At 34.8% G+C, this 20,072-nt stretch overlaps 2 protein-coding genes across 4 annotated transcripts in view; one reads left to right on the top strand and one right to left on the bottom strand.

Moving 5' to 3' along the window:
* The window catches only part of LOC138694518 (TBC1 domain family member 13), a 65,290-nt gene extending 56,732 nt beyond the window's left edge, over nucleotides 1-8,558 (bottom strand). Inside the window, exons 1-4 of one of the 2 annotated variants that reach the window (XM_069818316.1) lie at nucleotides 8,438-8,558; nucleotides 8,282-8,355; nucleotides 4,011-4,136; nucleotides 1,860-2,013 (exon numbers count right to left, since the gene is read on the bottom strand). In XM_069818316.1, the coding sequence (XP_069674417.1) occupies nucleotides 1,860-2,013; nucleotides 4,011-4,136; nucleotides 8,282-8,355; nucleotides 8,438-8,457 (374 nt within the window). In that variant the 5' untranslated portion in view covers nucleotides 8,458-8,558. The remainder of the gene's footprint in view (nucleotides 1-1,859; nucleotides 2,014-4,010; nucleotides 4,137-8,281; nucleotides 8,356-8,437) is intronic. The other variant, XM_069818317.1, reaches the window with a different exon arrangement.
* LOC138694523 (E3 ubiquitin-protein ligase CCNB1IP1-like) lies at nucleotides 7,809-18,096 on the top strand. Of its 2 annotated transcripts, none has more exons than XM_069818327.1 (5): nucleotides 7,809-7,994; nucleotides 11,209-11,419; nucleotides 11,510-11,601; nucleotides 12,302-12,452; nucleotides 17,700-18,096. In XM_069818327.1, the coding sequence occupies exons 2-5, from the start codon at nucleotides 11,209-11,211 to the stop codon at nucleotides 17,729-17,731; spliced, it is 486 nt and encodes a 161-aa protein (XP_069674428.1). In that variant the 5' UTR covers nucleotides 7,809-7,994; the 3' UTR covers nucleotides 17,732-18,096. The 2 variants fall into 2 exon arrangements, with proteins under 2 accessions (XP_069674428.1, XP_069674427.1); XM_069818326.1 differs by lacking the exon at nucleotides 7,809-7,994 and adding an exon at nucleotides 8,851-9,159.
* Nucleotides 18,097-20,072: the final 1,976 nt, after the last annotated feature.

The raw sequence follows: 20,072 nt of genomic DNA, 5'->3' as shown, positions 1-20,072 counted from the left end.
TATTACTCTGTGAAAAGATTTATTAAATCTACATACTTAGACTTCAACAAACAAAATTTGATAACATAATCCCAAGGGAAAAAATGGAACTATCTGCATCAAAATCCACAGTTAATTCCCGATTTACCACGAAAATCGTCTTTAGCTGCATTTAGATTGGCAACAGGCCATGATTGTTTGGCCAAACACCTGCATAGAATTGGAATATATCAGTCCCCTAACTGCCCATTGTGCAACTCAAACCAAGAAATGGATTCGGAACACCTCAAAATCTGTGCTTCAGTGGCTGGCCATGATAATATCTTTGAAAAATATTGGAGTGCAAGAGGTCAAATGACTTTATTGTCAAACGCCTGGCATTAGAAAACAACAACAACTTTTGCACTTTGGCTACAAAACGGTATTTGTCAAATATAGGGAGGAGAGCCATTAATCCTTCCCATTGAAGGCTTTAAGGAACCAACCTGGACAAGTACCCAATGTCCCATCCTACCGTCCCGTGGTGCAGCTGTTAGTAAACATAATTTTACAAGTTGAACTAAAGGGAGGGGCTACTCATCAATTAACACTGGTCAGCTTGATGAGTTATTGGCCGTATTTCGTATAATTTTCCTTTACTCAATACCTAATTCTCTCTTTACCCTTTCCTATCCAGTCCTCTGACTGAATTCTTACTTTCTTCGACCCAGTCAGTATTAGAGAATTCGAGACCTAGGGGTTCATTTCACTTTCCTTCCTACCCTTTCTACTTTTCTGTTCCTAGTGCTGACCTGCTATGGCACTAAAATCGTCCTCCAGTGGCTTAAGGAGGGAAAGCTGGTGATCAACAAGATCTCCCAACTAGGTCTAGTAGACCCGTCGACCAACAGCAAGTGTGGTCATCCAGACATTCTGGGGGTCATGTGTGGATGAAGTAACCACCAAAACATTAAAATATGGTGTTCACTTAAATTGGCTACAACTTGCCATTTAACCCTCAAAATCTGTGCTTCAGTGGCTGACCATGACAATATATTTGAAAAATATTGGAGTGCAAGAGGTCAAATGACTTTATTGTCAAACGCCTGGCATTAGAAAACAACAACATTTTGCACAAGAAAAAATTAGTAAATAAGACTATATTGTTAAAAACAAAAAGTAAATATATTTTAATCATCTGACATCATTGCTCCACCTTACTTATTTACATACTTATGCTTTTAAGGAACCTGGAGGTTCACTGCAGCCCTCATATAAGACTGCCATCAGTTCCTATCTTAAGCAAGATTAATCCAGTCCCTACCATCATACTCCATCTCCCTCAAATCCATTTTAATATTATTCTCCCATCTACGTCTCGGCCTCCCCAAAGTTCCTTTTCCCACTGGCCTCCCAACTAACACTATATATGCAATTCTTGATTTGCCCATACGTGCTACATGTCCTGCCCATCTCAAACGTCTGGATTTAATGTTCCTAATAAATGTCAGGTGAAGAATACACCTTGCTCCACCTTAGTATATAAAAATCTGGCTCTTTAAAACTCTCGTGAGAACTAACACTCTGCAAAGAAATTAAAAATTAAAAAAAGAAAAAAAAAAAAAAAAAGAAAAAGAAAACAGGCTGTAATTGGTTCTAACATTCCAGACTCACTAAAACTATTTTTAAAACCTATTATCCCTATACAAGCTCTTTACTGGATCGCATTTCGGGGTAAATAAATGAAAGATTCAATTCAAAGTCAATCTTCCTTACTACTATCCTGAACTTAATTTCTTAACATTCTGGTCTTTGCAATAATACTGTCATTTTCTTCACGTCCTTCAACAATAACATTCAAGCCCATAGTACGAGTTACCTCGCCCAGCTCAAGGACATACCTGACATCTTTATCAATCTGCAAGAGCACTTCGTTATCTTTGAAGAAAGCCTGCCACTGACTGTCTGGATTTGAGTTCAATGGATGATCAGCAAATGTCACATCAACTCTGCTGCCATCAATGTGAGTTTCTCCCGGCATTACAATCATCTCTTCTGAAATAAAAAAAACGTGTTAGGATAGCTTGTCTTGTAAACATCATGCAATTCCAAATTTTGTAGTGTTCATCAAATACAAAGTTCCACGTTTAAAGTATGGATGAGTCAATAGTGCTCCAAATGTCATTAATATTAAAAATTATTGGTGTCATTATTAATATTAAGATGCAATGAAAAATAATGCCAAGAAATATGAGTTCAGGATTATCAGCCTGATATCGCACTCGGCAAAGGTTCTCCTGCAAATACTGAATCAATGTTTATATTCTAAGATGGAAGGAGTGTTAGAGGAAAAGCAATATGGCTTCAGGATTGGCAAAGATATGAGAGATGCAACTGAACTCTTTTGAACAATCAGCGAAAAATACCTACAGAAAAGTAAAGAATTGTATATAGATTTTTTGAACCTGGGAAAAACTTTTGACAGAGTGGATTGGAATAAATTGATGGGGATCCTGAAGAAAATTGATGTGAACTTGAAAGAGAGAAGGATATTCAGTAATCTTTATATGAAACAACGAGTCAAAGTCATAATAAGAGAGGAAATGTCGTAGGGAAGTGAAATAGGAAGAGAAGTATGATAAGGATGCTCTTTATCATCTACGCTATTCAATGTCTACTTGGAGGATTTAGTGAAGTACTGTTTTCAGAATATGGGAGGGATGATAGTAGAAAGAATAAGAATAAAATGCATAAGATTTGCTGATGATATGGCGTTGTTAGCAGAAGAGGAGATGATGCTACTGAAGTTAAATGATAGCTGTGAGCAGTATGGTATGAAGATAAATGTAAACAAGATGAAGACCATGGTTATCGGAAGAAAAATAAAGAAGGTAAATGTGCAAATACAAAATGACGCAATAGAACAAGTAGATAGCTTCAAACACTTGGGGTATACTGCAAGTAGTAATGTGAGTTGCTGCCTGGAAGTCAAAAGGAGGACAGCGATGACAAAGGAAGTTTTCAATAGAAAAAGGAGCATCTTCTGTGGGCTTCTGGAAAAAGAATTAAGGAAAAAACTAGTGAAGTGCTTTGTGTGGAATGAGGCATTGTATGCAGCAGAAACATGAACATTACGACTAAGTAAAGAGAAACTACAGAGAAAAGCATTTGAAATGTGGATATGAAGAAGAATGGAGCATGTAAAATGGACACACAAAATAAGAAATGAGTCTTTGCTAGAAAGAGTAAGTGAAGAAAGAATAATGCTGAAAGTGATCAGGAACAGAAAAAGAAATTGGCTGGATCACTGTCCAAGAAGAAACTGCCTACTGAAAGAATCGTGAATGAGACAAAAGTTCGAGGCAGAATAAGATATGAGATGATACACAGCATTAAGATATATGGAGACTATGGCAGCTGAGTAGCTCAGACAGCAGAGCAGCTGGCTGCGGACTGGAAGGTCTGGGGTTCGATCCCAGGTGGTAGCGGGATTTTCTTGTTGCCACACTTACAGAACAGCAACAAGGTTCACTCAGCCTCCTATCAAATTAAGTACCGGCCTTTCTCCAGGGGTAAAAAGTGGTCGAAGCATGGTGCTGACCTCACCACCTCATTCTAGTGCCCAGGTCAAGAACACGGGACTCAATCTCCATGCCTCTCAAGTGTCTTCATAGAATGTGAAGGGACTATCTTTACCTTTTATATGGAGACTAACAAGCAAACGTTCTGATTGGGGCAGATAAAAAAGTTAAATTTTTTTCTTCCACCATGTTAATAATGTCAAAAGAAGTGTTTATACAAATTTCGGCCACTCAACCGCAATTACGAGGCAATGCAGAAAGTGATTTTCCCTGGGGCCATTTACAGAAAAAAGCACAATTGCATAGAAATATTTATTAAAACAGATACAGCAATTGTTGTGCTATATGTCACCATATCCCCCACTGAAAGTTAGACATTTGTCATACCAATTTCTCCACATCAAAAAAATAACTTAATAGAAGTTGTAACTTATCTGTGCACATGACTAATACACGGAAAAGCAAAGTTACCTATAAACTGTTTGTATAATTCCCTCTTCCTGGTGAGGGTCTCACTCCATGATGCCCGGTTCAGTGGCAGATAGTTAAGAAGCAGCTTCCAGCACAGTGCTCTCCTGCCCCGCTCATCTGGAATGCCTAAGGAAAGTATATATTGTACCTTAATGTTACTTTCTCAACCTACAGGGCTAATTTCAATCATTGTCTTTGATAGAAATCTTTCCTTCCACACTTTTATACCTATGATATAAACCACTTACATGAGTGATCAAACGAAACCTGTTCGAGCTGATTTATTGATTTACTTATTAAGGTACATAAAAAGTATGGCAGCTAATTGTTTAATGCGTAATAATGTAATAATGATTTCATAATCTTTACTACAAGAAATACAATATACGTATTTATTTTGCACGCTTATCATTAGGGCCCGGATTTGTATGTAAAAAAATTTCCCCCCCCCCTTAATGCGTACATTCCTAAAACAAAGTTTAATATCCATATCAAGGACCGACAAACACAAATTCCAAATTTTATTTTACATAAAAACACATATTTTACAAAAGAAAGTTACGTGAATAAATATTTTCGATAATTTCTCCATAAATACATATTTTAGTACTTTTCCTCATTCTCTTTTAAAATTTTACAACAAAAATTTGTATCTCGAAAGAATTCAATACAAATGCTTCACTTCCACTTGAGGTGAGAATGATTCACTTGCACGTGCTTAATTGGGGAAGAACAGAATCCAATCTCGAGATTATGTCATACAGAGACTTCTGTGTTAAAGTGCGTATTTTTTTCTGCTTCTGTAAACAGTGACTCAATCCAGTGAGTCGGATATTCTTGCCTGCTTCTTAGTTAGAATCAAATCACTAGAGCTGTTGGTTTATTTTGTGAAGTATAGCTGTGTGGATTAAAAATGAATAAAGTGAAATAGTGTATACGCGAACATCTGCAACCAGTACATACTAGAGTTTAAAAACACTTTTACCACCGATATTATTTTGCCAGCCATGTGCGAAATCAGTAAGTGCAGACCAACGATCCCATGTAATACAACATAAGTCAGGAAGTAAGCAGATCGCAACTGCAGCACACGTTTTGTCGAGACAATTTCTTATATGAGAATCAACACCATCCTCATCTTCCAACATTCAACATTCCAAAACACTCAGATTATTATTCAGATTTATATAAAGCCTTTCTTTCAGCTGACATTCCCCTCTATAAAGTGAATAATCCCGAACAATCAGAAAGTTTCTTACTAAATATACGAGCATAAGTCTTCCTGATGAGTCGACGCTAAGTACAAATTATCTTCCAAAGTGCTACGATGAAACATTATAAAACATGAGGTCTATATGTGAAAATTAAAAAATCTGGTTGAATATTGACAAAATTACCAATTCCAATGGTCGAAAAGTGGGAAATGTAATAGTAGGTGTACTTAAAAATGACGAAATCATTTCCAAGCAATTTTTCTTGCTAGCCTTAAAGAAATCCCAGCTGCAAATTATGTAACAATAGCTAGGCTATTTAATCAATCTTTGGAGATCTTGTGGCCGAATGGAGTGAAACATGACAATACATTTTTTTCTGCTTACCGACTCCGTGGCATATTTGAAGAAAGCTGCTGAAGGTCTTTGTGTAAGGTACCTTAACATGATTCATGTAATGTATGTCGTTCACGCCCTGCATAGATTGTGTGAAACAATCTGATCCATTTATCCTAATGTGGACAAGTTAGTGTCCAGCAGAAAAAGTCTTTGTAAAATCACCATCACGGATTGATCTTTTCAAAAAGATAAATCCTGATCTTCCATTGCCTCCTATACCTGCAGTCATGTATTGAGGCACCTGGCTTAATGCCATGTTGTATTTTGCAGATCATTTTGAAGCACTTACATCTGTAGTAAGTGAACTGGACAAAGACAATGTCTCTGCAATTGAGATGATTTAGAATTTAATATGTGATACTACTTAAAATATGACTTGGCCGTCATACCTGCTAATTTCGGTTTCTTGATTCACTCAATAAAGAAACTAGAAACTTCTCTAGATTTACTGAGTTAAAGAAATACAGTAGGCTATGTTGAAAGGCAACTTCACACTAACTCAGATTCTAAAACAGAAGTTGTAAGAAAGTATGCGTGCGTGCGTGCGTGTAGAATATCTCATTATTTCACTGGGATTTTTACCTTTCATCTGTTGAATATATTTGGAATTTCATTTGGGGTTGACGTTTTTGTATTGTTAGATATAAGGGTATGGTTTGTTTCTTTAGTTCTTTATTGTCCACTTTCTTTTTTAATTATGTTCCAAGTAATGATTTTACTATCAGAGTTTTGTATTGTTGTATTATAGTGTAATTCTTTAGCTTTTCGGATCACTTTATGTAATATTTTTTTAATAATTTTTATAGTGCTGTTTTAAGTTTGTATCACTATTATTTCTACTCTGTATATAATTATAATCTCTTGGTTTTGCATGAGATTTTAATACCCTGTTTAATCCACATATTGTTGGATATTTTTGCATTTTTATACTTTACAGCAAAACTGGATTCAAAAACGTTTAGAAATGTTTTATGAAACTCGTTGAATTTACTGTCCATATCACTTTGACTATATATTGATTACCATGTTTCATTTTTTAGATTTGTTTCAAAATTATTTAATGATTTCCTGTTTATAGTTCTGAATCTCACTTTAAGTTAGGCCTAGTTGCTTTTTGATGTGTCAATATTTATATTCAGGAGTTGAGCATCATGATCCGAAAGACCATTAATTATTGGAGTTGTTTGAAATATATCTATTCCTTCCTTTCTAATAGGCTAAATATGTTGTCTATTGCAGAAGCTGAATCCCTTTATATTCTGGTCGGAAAATTTACTGTGCAAATTAAATTGAAAAATGCTAGCAATGAATTTAGTTGATCTTTCTTATTGCTTTCTGTTAGATAATCGACATTGATGTCTCCGCAAGTAATGCATTCACGTTTCAGTTTCAGTAAGTATTCCAGTGTCTTTACCAATAATTGCAATAAATAAAATTTTCATAGTCTCCAGATGGTGCTCTACATAGACATATTTTTAATGAAATTATATATATATATATATTATTTTCTAATTCAACAGCATAAATTTCCAAATCCCTGTCTTTGCAAAAATGTAAAAGATCAATATTTTTAAAATTAAGGTCAGATCTGAAAAATACACTTACGTCCCTACCTGAAGAGCTTGTTAGCAGTAATTAGCACCTAATTAAATTTATATCCTTCCAGTGAGAAGGACAATATTTCCTGTTTTTTTTTAAATAGTGTTCGGTAATACATAGCACATTCGGATTTAAATGTTCGGAATCTAAGGAAGCAAGCAGTTCATCAGTCTTATTTCTTAGACTTATTATATTCTAATGAAATACACTGAATGTTGTTTGCATTACGATTTGATGATGATGATGATGATGATGATGATTATTATTATTATTATTATTGTTATTATTTTACTTTTTTATTCACCTTAAAAAAGGACAAGCCTTAAGATGAATTACAACAGGAATTCTACTGTCACACTTGCCATGATCACACTGAAGACTCTCAGCAATGAGCCGCGTTAGCGAGTATTTGCCTGGAGAATTCAAATGCAGTCCATGTTTAGTGTAATACTCCCTTACAATGGAGAATGTGTCTATAATATTAATGTGGGTCATGTTCTTCTCCAGTTCAGCCAAGTCAATCCGCAGTTTTACACTCTTAACCCTCTTATTTATCCACTGCTTGTCACGTCTCTGAAAAATGTTCACAAAACGCACACTTGTACCTATTGCCACTCCTTTGTGCAATGTTGTGTATATCTCCATCAATTGAATAATCGAGGTTCCTGTCCAGCCTGTTTCCTGCAATCCCCACTATAATTGGATGAGCTTCTTTATCAAGATCTTTAACAATGGTAGAATAACTAAGTGACACGAGGCCGAGATATGTGACAAGGTTAGTGGGTTAGTTGAGGGTATATTTAAGTGACGTGGGGCCGAGGTATGTGTTTGAATGATTTATTTTTATCCAGTGTGTAGTGAGGGAAGATATCGAAGTTTCACCAAACAAAGTACACGTGTCATTGCAGTTGTACATATCATGATTCTCAGTATGTTTTGGTGGGCGCTCTATGACGTTTATGTCAAAAGGCACATGCCTAAAATGTTCATAACTTTCTCTTCCTAACATAATCTTTTGCACTGGTTAAGAAAATGTTATTAGCGTACTAAAGATTTACTAACCATTAAAGCAAAGTTTCTTGAGATTCTTCAAGTTAATTTCTTCACAATCCAGGACATCATCGAACTCCTTTAACCTAAACATGAAAGTCATAAACAATATAAGGGATAACTTGTACGATTGATGTACATGAATATCTAGTGAGGAAGTAAACAAACCTTGCTTTATAAACAGCCATAACTTCATCAAGCCCGAAAAATATATATAAAACAGAAAATGTAACACAATCACTTTCGCGGCCTTAGCAACATTAGCGTGCACATGACAGCAGAGATAAACTCCTCCCATAATCACGAGGTTGGCCAACATTCAACGAGTAAGAGATGTAAAGATTTTTTTTGCTTCATTTCAGTTTGTTTTATGAGCATTGAAATTAATTTAGTAAACATTTTTAAAGTGACAAATTAGCTGAAATGTATGTGAAATGTGTCTTATATATTAAGGAAGGAAAAGAGAAAAGTAGATCTTTTATTTTGCAACAGTTGGTATTAAACATCAACCGTAAAAAATTCTACACAACCAATGTTCTTAGATCTTGAATTCTGGGAACTACGAAACTTTATGATAGCGGGAAGTTCAGATAGTTGGGAATGTAATAAGTTGAAATAGATTATAAATTAAACTCTTTAAGAAAAAAGTACGCGTATCGTAACTTACAATGACAGATACAGATCTGTTTTGTAATATACTAAAGTGCAGAACTCGTCTAACTACTAGTGCTTGGATAACTAGTTGTTCTCATGCAGTTTGTGAAGAGGATGCTAACAGAACCTTTTTAAGCAGAGAAGGAAAATCTTCGTGTCCTGTTTGCAATTCTCCTCTCCTTGAAAAACATGACATTGTAAAAGTAGATTTAAATCCTCCAGAAAAGTTTAAGTCCGTAAGATATCTCGCATGTAGAAGTAATTTTAATTTAGGATTATTATCAGTGTTAAATTTCCAATTATTACACATTTAGAGCAATTTCAATTATATTATTTTCTTTAAAGTAAATATAAATATTTTGAGTTAAAGTGCAGAGTCTGAGACGGAGAAAATAGCACACGGGAAGTTCAGGTGATTTGTATTGTATTTTTGATTCAGGTAAAATACAGGTAACTTGCTCGTCTCTTAGGAAAATACTATCGTGGTTCACTAAAGTATAGCACTTTAAATATTAAACAAAAAAAAGTTCCATTTAAATTCGACGATTTTCACTTTCAAAATCACCTGAATTTCCCGTGCGCAAGTTTAGCCTCAGCAGATTATGTCATTAAAGTACAGTAGCTATGGAAGCCAGACATGAAAAAAAAATTAATTAATCAATTAGCAAATAAAGTATATTTTCTGTGGAATAAAAACTTGTATTTCCCTAGATGTTTATCGCCTCGGATTTTGCTTTTACCATATTTTGAACTCTTTTAATTCTGCTGCATCTCATTAGGCTTACAACTACACAGTAACAAAATTATTCTCATATCTATGCATATTGTCTTAGTAACTACTGCTACTGCTATTAGTAGTATCATCTATTATCAGGCAGTATATCTCACTTGACAATATGTGTCAGAGGAAGAATACTTGTTTGATGCATCTGAAGTCTGACTAGTGTAATATGTAGCTAGTCAGCGATGCATGCAATGGAGGGGGAAACGATCTGGCCATCCCGCCCCTTTATCTCTTAAGTGGTGCCTTCTTAGTATCACTTGTGAGGTTCAGACCTGTTTTCAGACAGTTGACTAAATAACAATTTGAAATCACCATGTAAATTTAACGGCCTTTACTAGTACTGGTACTAGTTATGTAAAATTACCCAGTACTATTCTCAAGTATGACAGCATATGGGAAAACCCAAACAAAATATTAAACAAATGGGGTTGCTCTGGTCATTGCCTTCCCATGAATTTATAATAATAATAATAATAATAATAATAATAATAATAATAATAATAGTCCTTTATTTATTCTGGCAGAGTTAAGGCCAGAGGCCTTCTCTTCCACTCGACCAGAAGATAAAAAGGAAATATATGATAATATAACGTTAATGCAAAAGAAAGTTGGACCTATAGGTATACCTACTTAAGACAAAATCGAAACAGAAAAATATGCATAAGCCAGGGGATTATTGAACTTCCCTCATCAGTAGAAAATGCCTTTGTTTATAACAATACCATTGCAGTTTGATACCTACAACAATTTAAAACTTACTAAAACTATTTCGTATTAATTATGTAAGCATGTGTGGCTTACAGCTGTTTCGGTGTTACTTGACACCATCCTCAATAAGTTTCTCATATTTCACTCATGTTGATGATGAAATAGTAATAAATGGATTAAAATATTTCTATTAGTGCTGATGTGTTCATATTCTGATAAAATGAAATAATAATTTTAAATTGTAAAATTTTGAAAATAATGTAAGTTACTGATACTTTATAAAAAAAACCACATGATTTATTATTTCGAAAATTTTTTGCCATATTACAGAGGAAGACAAAGAAAGTTTCGTTTTCCAGCGAAGAAATTACAATTGAAATTTAACTTATTTCTACTGACATGTCACAAGTTTTTATTTCCTCGCATAACTTAAGACAGAGACCCCTCTCACAATAGAATTTCGTTCCCTCTGCAGTGGTAGATTATAGAATGTATGACAATTCGTCCCAGTAGACATTCAACTTCGAAGATATTGTGAAAGGCATGGAAAGATTCCGTTCTCGAACATTTGATATTTTCTCTCATAAAATTAGACTATGTTTGTCTGAGTATAATAAACGAATTAAAAAATAAATAAATTAGGTAATCGTATACCAGTAGTTATCGAAATAATCGAGGACACAATCATACATCAGAAAACATTAGAGGCCAGAATTTTATTTTTCCTTATTCATGTGCACGAATATTGCATTTTATATGTAAAGAATTAATAAACATGTGTTTACTGTTAAAGATGGTTTTGTGCGGACTACGCCCAGAAATAATCATAGACATCACAAACCGCGCACTTACATTCTGGCAGTATCAAATGTGTCAAGAACTACAATATCAGAAAGCTTTAGTGAAGAAAACAAACGACAATTTTAACGTTGCTGAGGAAGAATACGAAAACCAAATTATGAAACTTAAGACCGAATTGCAGGTGTCACGGAGGAATCAGGAAGGTAAGTAGCTACATCATACTGTTCCTGTTTCATGGAGTTTTATGAAATGTACATGTCTATTGAAATTTTGACTGGACACTTTTGTTTTAGATCTACAACAAGAAGTATCGAACCAAGTACAGCGTCTGGGAGAACTTCAGAACCGACTGCTTGAGAAGAATCGTCAACTTCAGAATCTTTTGGTACGATATACAAGGAATTCACACAGTGAATTATTTTAGATTATTATAAACATTTTAGGCTTTAGTTTTAATTGATAAAATGTCGCACATCCCAAGCTAAAAACTCTTCAGAATATAGTTAAGAGGGAAGAATGATCTAAATTACATAATTTTGTTTTTATTATTATCATCGTCATCGTCATCATCATCAGTCCTATATAAAGTAAGAACCTACAGAAGTAACTGTGGTGGTGTGGTGGCGTCAGTAGGAGTAGTAGTAGTGTTGGTGGTGGTGGTGCTGGAAGCTCTTCTATCATCCCATCAGTTCTCTATTATCATCATCTGAGCAGAAAGCGTCCAGCTTCCACAGCAAACACAACCTTATTTTGAAATATGGCACCTCACGATCTCACATGTGGTTAGTGAGTTGTATCCCAACTAGTGATTTTTGTCATTGTGACATCCTATGTTGTTATATGTGGAAATCCAATGTCGTAGGTATTGGTCACATATTGCAGAAATCCCATTATGTGTAAGTCAAATAATTATTCAGTTGAGAAATCCTGAAAAGAATACTGGAGGGACGTAATAAATTGTTTACAGGAAATTTGATCATGTTATTTCCGTAAACGAAACTGGGAAGAGAAATGGCAGTGACATATTTCCGCCTTTTTGCAGACATATTTGGCTTGATTTTATCATGGTTATTCTTATTCCACAGGCCCTAAATAACAAACTGCGGTGTAGCACAACCAACCCACAGCTGGATGGCAGCCCACATGCTCATCAGTCCCTCAGAAACAAATACACATTGGGACCACAGACAATAGGGGATGTAATTCCCAACCAAGAAGATAACCTTTCTGTACAAGGCAAGTACATAATTATTATAGTGCAACTTAGAGATTACAGGTACTCTTAGAAATAGCAGATTAATGCGATCCCAAATAATTTTGTACTTATGTCAGTAATTCAATAATTATTATACACACTTACTGTAGTGTTAAAAATTAACAGACTACTACTACTACTACTACTACTACTACTACTACTACTACTACTACTACTACTACTACTACTACTACTACTACTACTACTACTACTACTACTACTACTACTACTACTACTGCTACTACTAACACTGCCACTTCTACTGCTGCTGCTACTGCTATGGCCTAACAGCCTAATGTTGGGCCCTACCCTCCTCCAGCTTCTTCCTCCATTTTTCCCTATCTGTCGCCATCCTTCTCCATGCCGCACTTCCGAAGAAGAGTCTGGAGTCAGTCGTAACCGCATCAATCCACCTATCTTTAGGTCTTCCAACAGGTCTCCTCCCATAAATCTTTCCTTCCAAAATTTTCTTTCGTATTCTCTGCTCTTCCATTCTGTAAACATGCCCCGCCCATTCCAGTCTCCTCAGCTATATATCGTCAATTCAGAAAGTCTATTATTGGGTCAGACTAGTTATATGTACTGGTCTAGGATTATAAATCACGACTCTGACATATTCTCCAGTAGCATAATAATCATATTCGAGTTTCATTTAAGTTGAATCATTACTTTTTACAATTTATGCATGAGCTCACACACATGATGACAAGGTTCTCTCATAACTCTAAGGAAAGAATAACGTAAAAATAACACTGAACAGCTTATTTTTACATCAGCTGTAAACCTAAAGATTATCCTCTCAATTTCCTTAGTCAGAATCAGATCTTTGAAAATCTGCATGATAAGCATACTATATAATGTGCTACCTCTCTCCTGTCTTTTGCAGAAATGTTTTTGCTACGGGTACTGTTTATGACAGATTGTCAGTTTTCTCAATGAAACAGTGAATTACTTTTTAACTGTAACAATAAATTAAACCTGTAATTGGAAAATCTATGTATTGTGGGTCCCTATCACCATGGCATGGCGCGTCCTCAGGTTGTGGATAGAGGAGACTGCCTCCAGATATGGAGGGTAGCTGCGAATATATTGAATAAGCAGTCGTGGACAGACGATAAGGGGTGTCCTCCAGCTTGGGGGTTGGGCGAAGGGCTAACAACCCATCACCGTAAAAAAAAAAAGCTTGTTACGAATCCTTCAAATAAGCCTTGGAATGGGACTGATTCTCCGGCACGACCACAGCAAAGGAATAAGGTTATAAGATTTGGTACATGGAACGTAACTAGTCTTTATAGAACAGGAGGGGTAACATTAGCAGCAAAAGAACTAGCTAGATATAGAATAGACTTCGTGGGAGTACAAGAGGTTAGGTTAGATGGGAATGGCATATCACAAGTAGGCGATTACTTGTTGTATTATGGGGAAGGAAACATTAATCACCAATTAGGAACAGGATTCTTTGTACATAAAAGAATAAAATCAACAGTAAAAAAGGTCGAATTTATCAGTGACAGGTTATCGTATTTAGTACTTAAGAGTAGATGGTGCGATATCGTAGTTATAAATGCTCACGCCCCTACAGAAGAGAAAGACGACCATATAAAGGATAGCTTCTATGAGGAATTGAAACACACTTTTGATCATTTACCTAGATATCACATGAAAGTTTTATTGGGGGATTTCAACGCTAAAGTAGGACGGGAGGATATTTTTAAACCAACAATTCGAAAAGAGAGCCTACACATAAGTAATAATGACAATGGAGTTAGGTTAGTCAATTTTGCAACATCAAAAAATTTAATTGTCAAGAGTACATTTCCCCATAAGGATATACATAAATATACTTGGACTTCTCCAGATGGAATGACACACAATCAAATAGATCACATCCTGATAGATAAACGGAGACATACTAGTATAATAGACATTCGAACTTTCAGGGGGGGGCAGACTGTAATTCTGACCATTATTTGATAATTGGAGAATTAAGAGAAAGACTATCAGTAGCCAAGCGAGTAGAGCAACAAGCTAATATTAGTAGATTAAATATTCTGAAATTAAAGGACGACGAAACTAAGCAACGTTATCAGGTTGAAATTTCAAATAGGTTTGCTGCTTTAGCAACTGCTGACGAAGCTGAGGAAGAGTCAGATGTTAATAGCGTGTGGGACAATATCCGAGATAATATCAAAATTGCAGCTGAGCAGAGCATAGGCTATCATGAAACTAAAAATGCATATGGAGTGTTAGAGTAAACGCAAGAAGAGCTTGCCACGGAAAGCTGCGTGAACTTTTGGAAACGTTCGGGTGCACTCGACCTCGCTTCGATTCGATTGGCAAACTGTCGTCAGTTCTCAGTCGTCTGCTGGCTTGATGTTTTGAGTGAGATTTATCACAGCACATGTAACAGAACCTAAACCTAGTTGCAGAGTAACTAATAACATAACATTGCTGAAAATACAGAAGCACGAATTCTTTTACATATAAAATCACTGAATGAAATTACAAAGATGTTATAAGAAATATGTGATCGTGTAATAATTGATATTTGACATTGTAATAAAATACTAATAACTAATACTATGTGATATATTCAAAGATAAACCACACATGTTGGGCCAATTATACAGTGTTCATATAACTGTAATATATAATTTTTTACGTTTCTTATATAATACTATGTGATTTTATTAAAATGTTCCGATAACTAGCGTAGTACTATGGTCGATTTATTTTAATCTGTATATACTCCTTACGTTACGAGCGAGCCTGTTTCGTTTTTCATACATTTATAAACGTTATAAATAATTTCCTAGTTTGACTGTGTAACGTTTCATTAGCACTTCCTAATTTAGAGCCAACAGGGGGCATTGTTAAGTACATAGAATGTTATACAGAACTCTGTTATTTTACAAACACACTTTGAACTCTATAAAAATCCTGATATGAGGGATAAAACGCAGAATATGTAACGCATATGCTGGCTTCTACCCGCTCTGCACAATACATTTCAGGATACGAACAGCTCAAGATCGCGTTTTCGAATGTGCCCTGTAATCAGCATTACATGATTCATAGCAGCCCTGCAATGAGGACCGAATATCGTTCTCTGCGCATCAGTCAAATGGGCAAGCTTTCTTTGAGCTTCCTCTAGTTGGGAGGCCAGCGGGAAAAAGACCTTTGGGGAGACCGAGACGTAGATGGGAAGATATTAAAATGGATTTGAGGGAGATGGGATATGATGGTAGAGACTGGAATATTCTTGCTCAGGATAGGTACCAAGGGCGGGCTTATGTGAGGGCAGCAATGAACCTCCAGGTTCCTTAAAAGCAAGTAAGTAAGTAATTGGAAAATTGATTTTACTGAATCTGATTATCACTGCTAATAATATTTTATTATGTTGAAAAGTAAAGCTTTCCCTCATAATGATTTTTTGGAAATTGTCTTACTTATAGACCTGTGGAATAAATATTTTTACCAACTCCTGGCAATGAAGATGTAACTGTCCACTTCCCAAATGTTTTGTCATGAATGAATATGAGTAATGTAGGAAATTGCTTCAAGGCCACAGTATACATAATTATACTAGAGCATTCGAGAATAATTGACAACAATGCTAGGAATCAATGATCCTAGCAGTGATCATCATAATTTTGTATGTGACAGAGCAATCTTTGTTGCACACAAAAACCATTTCGAAATAGCAAGAAATTGGTTAGTGATTTCGTTAATTTTTTCCTTCAACATAATGGGTTATACTGCTAGGTATTTTAAGGATGTTTGATAAGTACAAAATATATTCATTCTGGTTGTGGCAAAAATCCAACTCAATTCTTTAGAGCATTGCTAGAAGCTTGTAATAAGGAGATCCTGCCATGTCACACTGTTGCCAGGTGAAGGAAAGTCTTTTGAAAATGAAAGAAATCTAGTGGACACAAACAGGGCTCTGGCAGATCCAATAGCTACAAGTGACACTGCCCACATTGCAGCTGTAAGAGCTCTTCTGGAAGTCGGCATACCAACTCCTGTGGAGTGGTGTGTGAGGAAACTAACACAGAAAAATGAGACAGAGCCAGCACTGGTGAGCCGTCTTCCACGGGTATTAAATTGTGTGACATGGCAAGACCTACATTTAAAATCTTCCTAAATAAATTTAGTTTGTAAAAATTATAGTGTTTACATTACTTTTCGAATGTCCTTAGTAGACTTATAAAGAAAATACAATGTTAAGAATCATTGTTGTTATTATTGTTGTTGTTGTTATTATTATTATTATTATTATTATTATTATTATTATTATTATTATTATTATTATTATTATTATTATTATTGTATTATTATTAACACTAAGCTTTCAAACACTTCGGACTCATCTTCATGTTGCATCAGTGGAATCTGAAATGTTGAAAAGAAAATATAATCACAATTTTAGTTTTAAATAATGAAAATATTTTTTTTTATTTTGTGAGCTATTAAGAAAAAAAGGGGGCTAAAGAAGATAGTGTGCAGTAGACTATATTATTATTATTATTATTACTATTATTATTATTATTATTATTATTATTATTATTATTATTATTATTATTATTATTATTATTATTAATTTAATATTTTTTTGGAAACATAAGCCTATTTCATTTTATTCATTACCATTTATAATCTAAGGAAAAACCACGAAGAAAATACTTACAGACGATTTCAAGTAAATCACACTTGGACCTCAGACTCATTTCGCCATCATTAATTCACATATCTTCATCATCCATACCATAGCCCAGGTTAAGTTCACACCACGGCCATTCGGTTGCAAGCATCACTCACAGAACAGGAATGGTAAATACAACAAGAACAAGTCTTAGGCTGTAGTGTAAGCTTTCGGGTCAGCAAAGAAAAAAAACACAGTATTGTGCTATTTCTGTCTTACACCTTCACACAGAACTGCTATTTATCACGTAACAACGATGAAGCATTAAGGACATACTTGCCCATACATTGTTTCATAAATTTAAGTGTGATCAAAATCCTTTATGTAAATTAAGTATTTTTTTATTACAGAAATGCTGAAAAACTTACATTTTCATTAGTCATGAAAATGGATTTTGTACAACATCACACCTCATGTAGATTGTGTAATGAGAAAACATTCTCCTGTTAAAAAAATATTAACAGTTTTATGTAGCTTGTTTTTATTTGTTCGTCTGCTCACTGTTTCATTTTCTGTGTTTCAGGTTTTGCTTTCACTCCTGTCCTTCCTCACTGAGCAGTAAGTTTAAGTTTAACCCACTTCACGATTACTGAATAACTGATAGCACTAATTCTCATCAACGATATTGTGACCAATATGTAAGAGTTCTTAATTCATTCTTGGGCATCGTTACAACATAAGATGTATTAATTCTTAGTTAATAAAAATATTGAAAACTGAATTCAAACAGAGTTTCCTACTTCTATACCATATTTTAACATTTTTTAAGTACTCAGTTTCTGTTTACTCATTTTACAAAAAATGATAAAGCATTTGATGATGTCATGCCTTCAAAAACCTGATAATGATGCTTCATCGCACCTCACATCCTAAATTAATGAGCGGATTCAATTATTATTAAAAACTCTGTAGTTATTTTCTAGTTTACATTTAATTATTTTAGTCGAATAATAAGATACCTTATTTGACGCTCTCAGTCCAAAATACTGGAACAGGTTAATCCCTTTAAATATTTAGATTACACTCTAACATACCTAGAAGAGTGTGATATATGAAACAAAATCCGAAACTATAATAAAACACTGAGAATTATTAACCAAGTTTTTCCAATAAAACGGGGTCCAAAAACACACAACACTTAAGTTAGGTATACAAAATTTTGGCAACATAAACCCTCAGATATGGCAGTGAAGCTTCGACTATTCGACATCAAGATGAACAATGTTTAACAGCTATAGAAATTCTATTTTTAAGGATAACTGCTGGCTTAAAGACTTTTGATTATAAGAGAAGTGATGAAATAGCTGATGAGTTAAATGTAACACCTGTGTTCAGTATTTAAAGAAGTACAGGGAACATTGGCTTCAACCTGTAAAAAGGATGGAATGCTCCAAAATAGGGTACTTAAACATAGAAGCGTCATTTGCTCCCCTCCTCCTAGTTTGAGATTAAAGAAAAATTAATAATTGAGTACTGGTACTACTAAAGAGAAAATGTGAGAACAGTACATTTAATATTAAAATATTTCACTATTATTAATGCTTAAGAATTATAAGACAAGCTAGTTAATGGCTTCGCTTAAATGAAACCAAGGTGTTATCCTTTATTACATTAGTGGTTGTTACCTACTGTAAATAAAGGTACAACTTTCTTTTGTTAATTGGAATTAAAATTTCTTTATCAGTAAAATTGTGTATTAATTTTGTTCTTTTGTTCGCCAAGGCAGGATAACCTGTCTGCCAGTATCAAATTCACGAATGCCACTCAAGAATCCATCAGACTTGGACAATATAGCATATATGAGGCGTGTAAGTTGCAAAATCAGATACCGTACATCACTTTTTTTTTTGAAAATGAGTTCAAGTTATATTTCATATCTTCATATGATTCTACAAGTGCTGTAGCACTGTTATGCTCCAAAGCCAGATACATCACATGGATTTGTATGATGAAAGAATAGTATTGTTGCAAATCCTTGGTTCCTTGCAAACGTTTTTCCTTCATACTGATCAAGTATGTTTTAGTGATGTATCTGATTTTGCAACTAAACGCCTCATATAAGGCACACAATGGGCCAAAGTAGCTAGATGCATCCATCCCAGGTCTGGCACTCGAAAAGCTAAAAGGGACTGTATACTAGCTGTAAGAATTGACTTTCTTATATCAATGCAGTGTTACTTGAACTTTAATTGTGTGGTCAAACAATATTCATGGACCACTGTAATTTTACGGGCTTTAATTTAAGCATTTCAGTAGCAATTCTTGCTGAGAATTTCAAAACACCTGTTTCCTGAGTAAGCCAATGGATTTGGAGGGGGGGGGGGGAATGTTCCAGTTATTCACTTATTTAATCTAATTTTTCTTCTGTAAGAATTCTGCATCTGGTAACAGATTTTTTTTGTCACTAAAAGATCCTGTTTGTCGTAACTTTCTAACAATCTGACAAACAATAATTTTTCTATCTGAAACAAGATTACCAGAATAATTTCTTGTGAATCACCTTATCACTGTTCTGCACGAGTTCGTTTTTAATACCTATTGTGCATAAAACTCTTTGTTCTAGACCAGGCTCCATCACCACAGTGTCCTACCGGACTTCAGATACTTCCCCACACGGGTGAACAAACCAAGGTTGGGCATCGTACGGCTATGACGTTTGTTATCACTGAAGTTACTCCTACTATTTTTATACAATGTAAACTCCCCTGCTTTGCTTGCTCACTGCTGCCTGCAGAGGAGAAATGTGCCAGCTGCTCAGAATTGTGCTATCTGACGGTGACTATTCTAAACAGTGGTTTAGTTTGACTGGAACAGCATTCCAGAAAATAAAAAATATATGCATGCCAAAAACATGAGAATGCCAAACTTGACACATAGTACAAGTCCATTAGGCAAT

Source organism: Periplaneta americana, chromosome 2 (genome assembly GCF_040183065.1).
Source record: "Periplaneta americana isolate PAMFEO1 chromosome 2, P.americana_PAMFEO1_priV1, whole genome shotgun sequence".
Classification (NCBI taxonomy): Eukaryota; Metazoa; Arthropoda; class Insecta; order Blattodea; family Blattidae; genus Periplaneta; species Periplaneta americana.
The sequence above is the reverse complement of the archived record's forward strand: the minus strand, read 5'-3'. Positions and strand labels throughout refer to the sequence as shown.

Excerpts from the sequence above, each read along its gene's own strand:
- LOC138694523 (XM_069818326.1), top strand. The coding sequence starts at position 8,938 with ATGACAGATACAGATCTGTTTTGTAATATACTAAAGTGCAGAACTCGT. Across the intron at positions 11,602-12,301 it reads GTCAACTTCAGAATCTTTTG|GCCCTAAATAACAAACTGCG; the intron begins GTACGATATACA and ends CTTATTCCACAG. Across the intron at positions 12,453-17,699 it reads AGATAACCTTTCTGTACAAG|GTTTTGCTTTCACTCCTGTC; the intron begins GCAAGTACATAA and ends TCTGTGTTTCAG.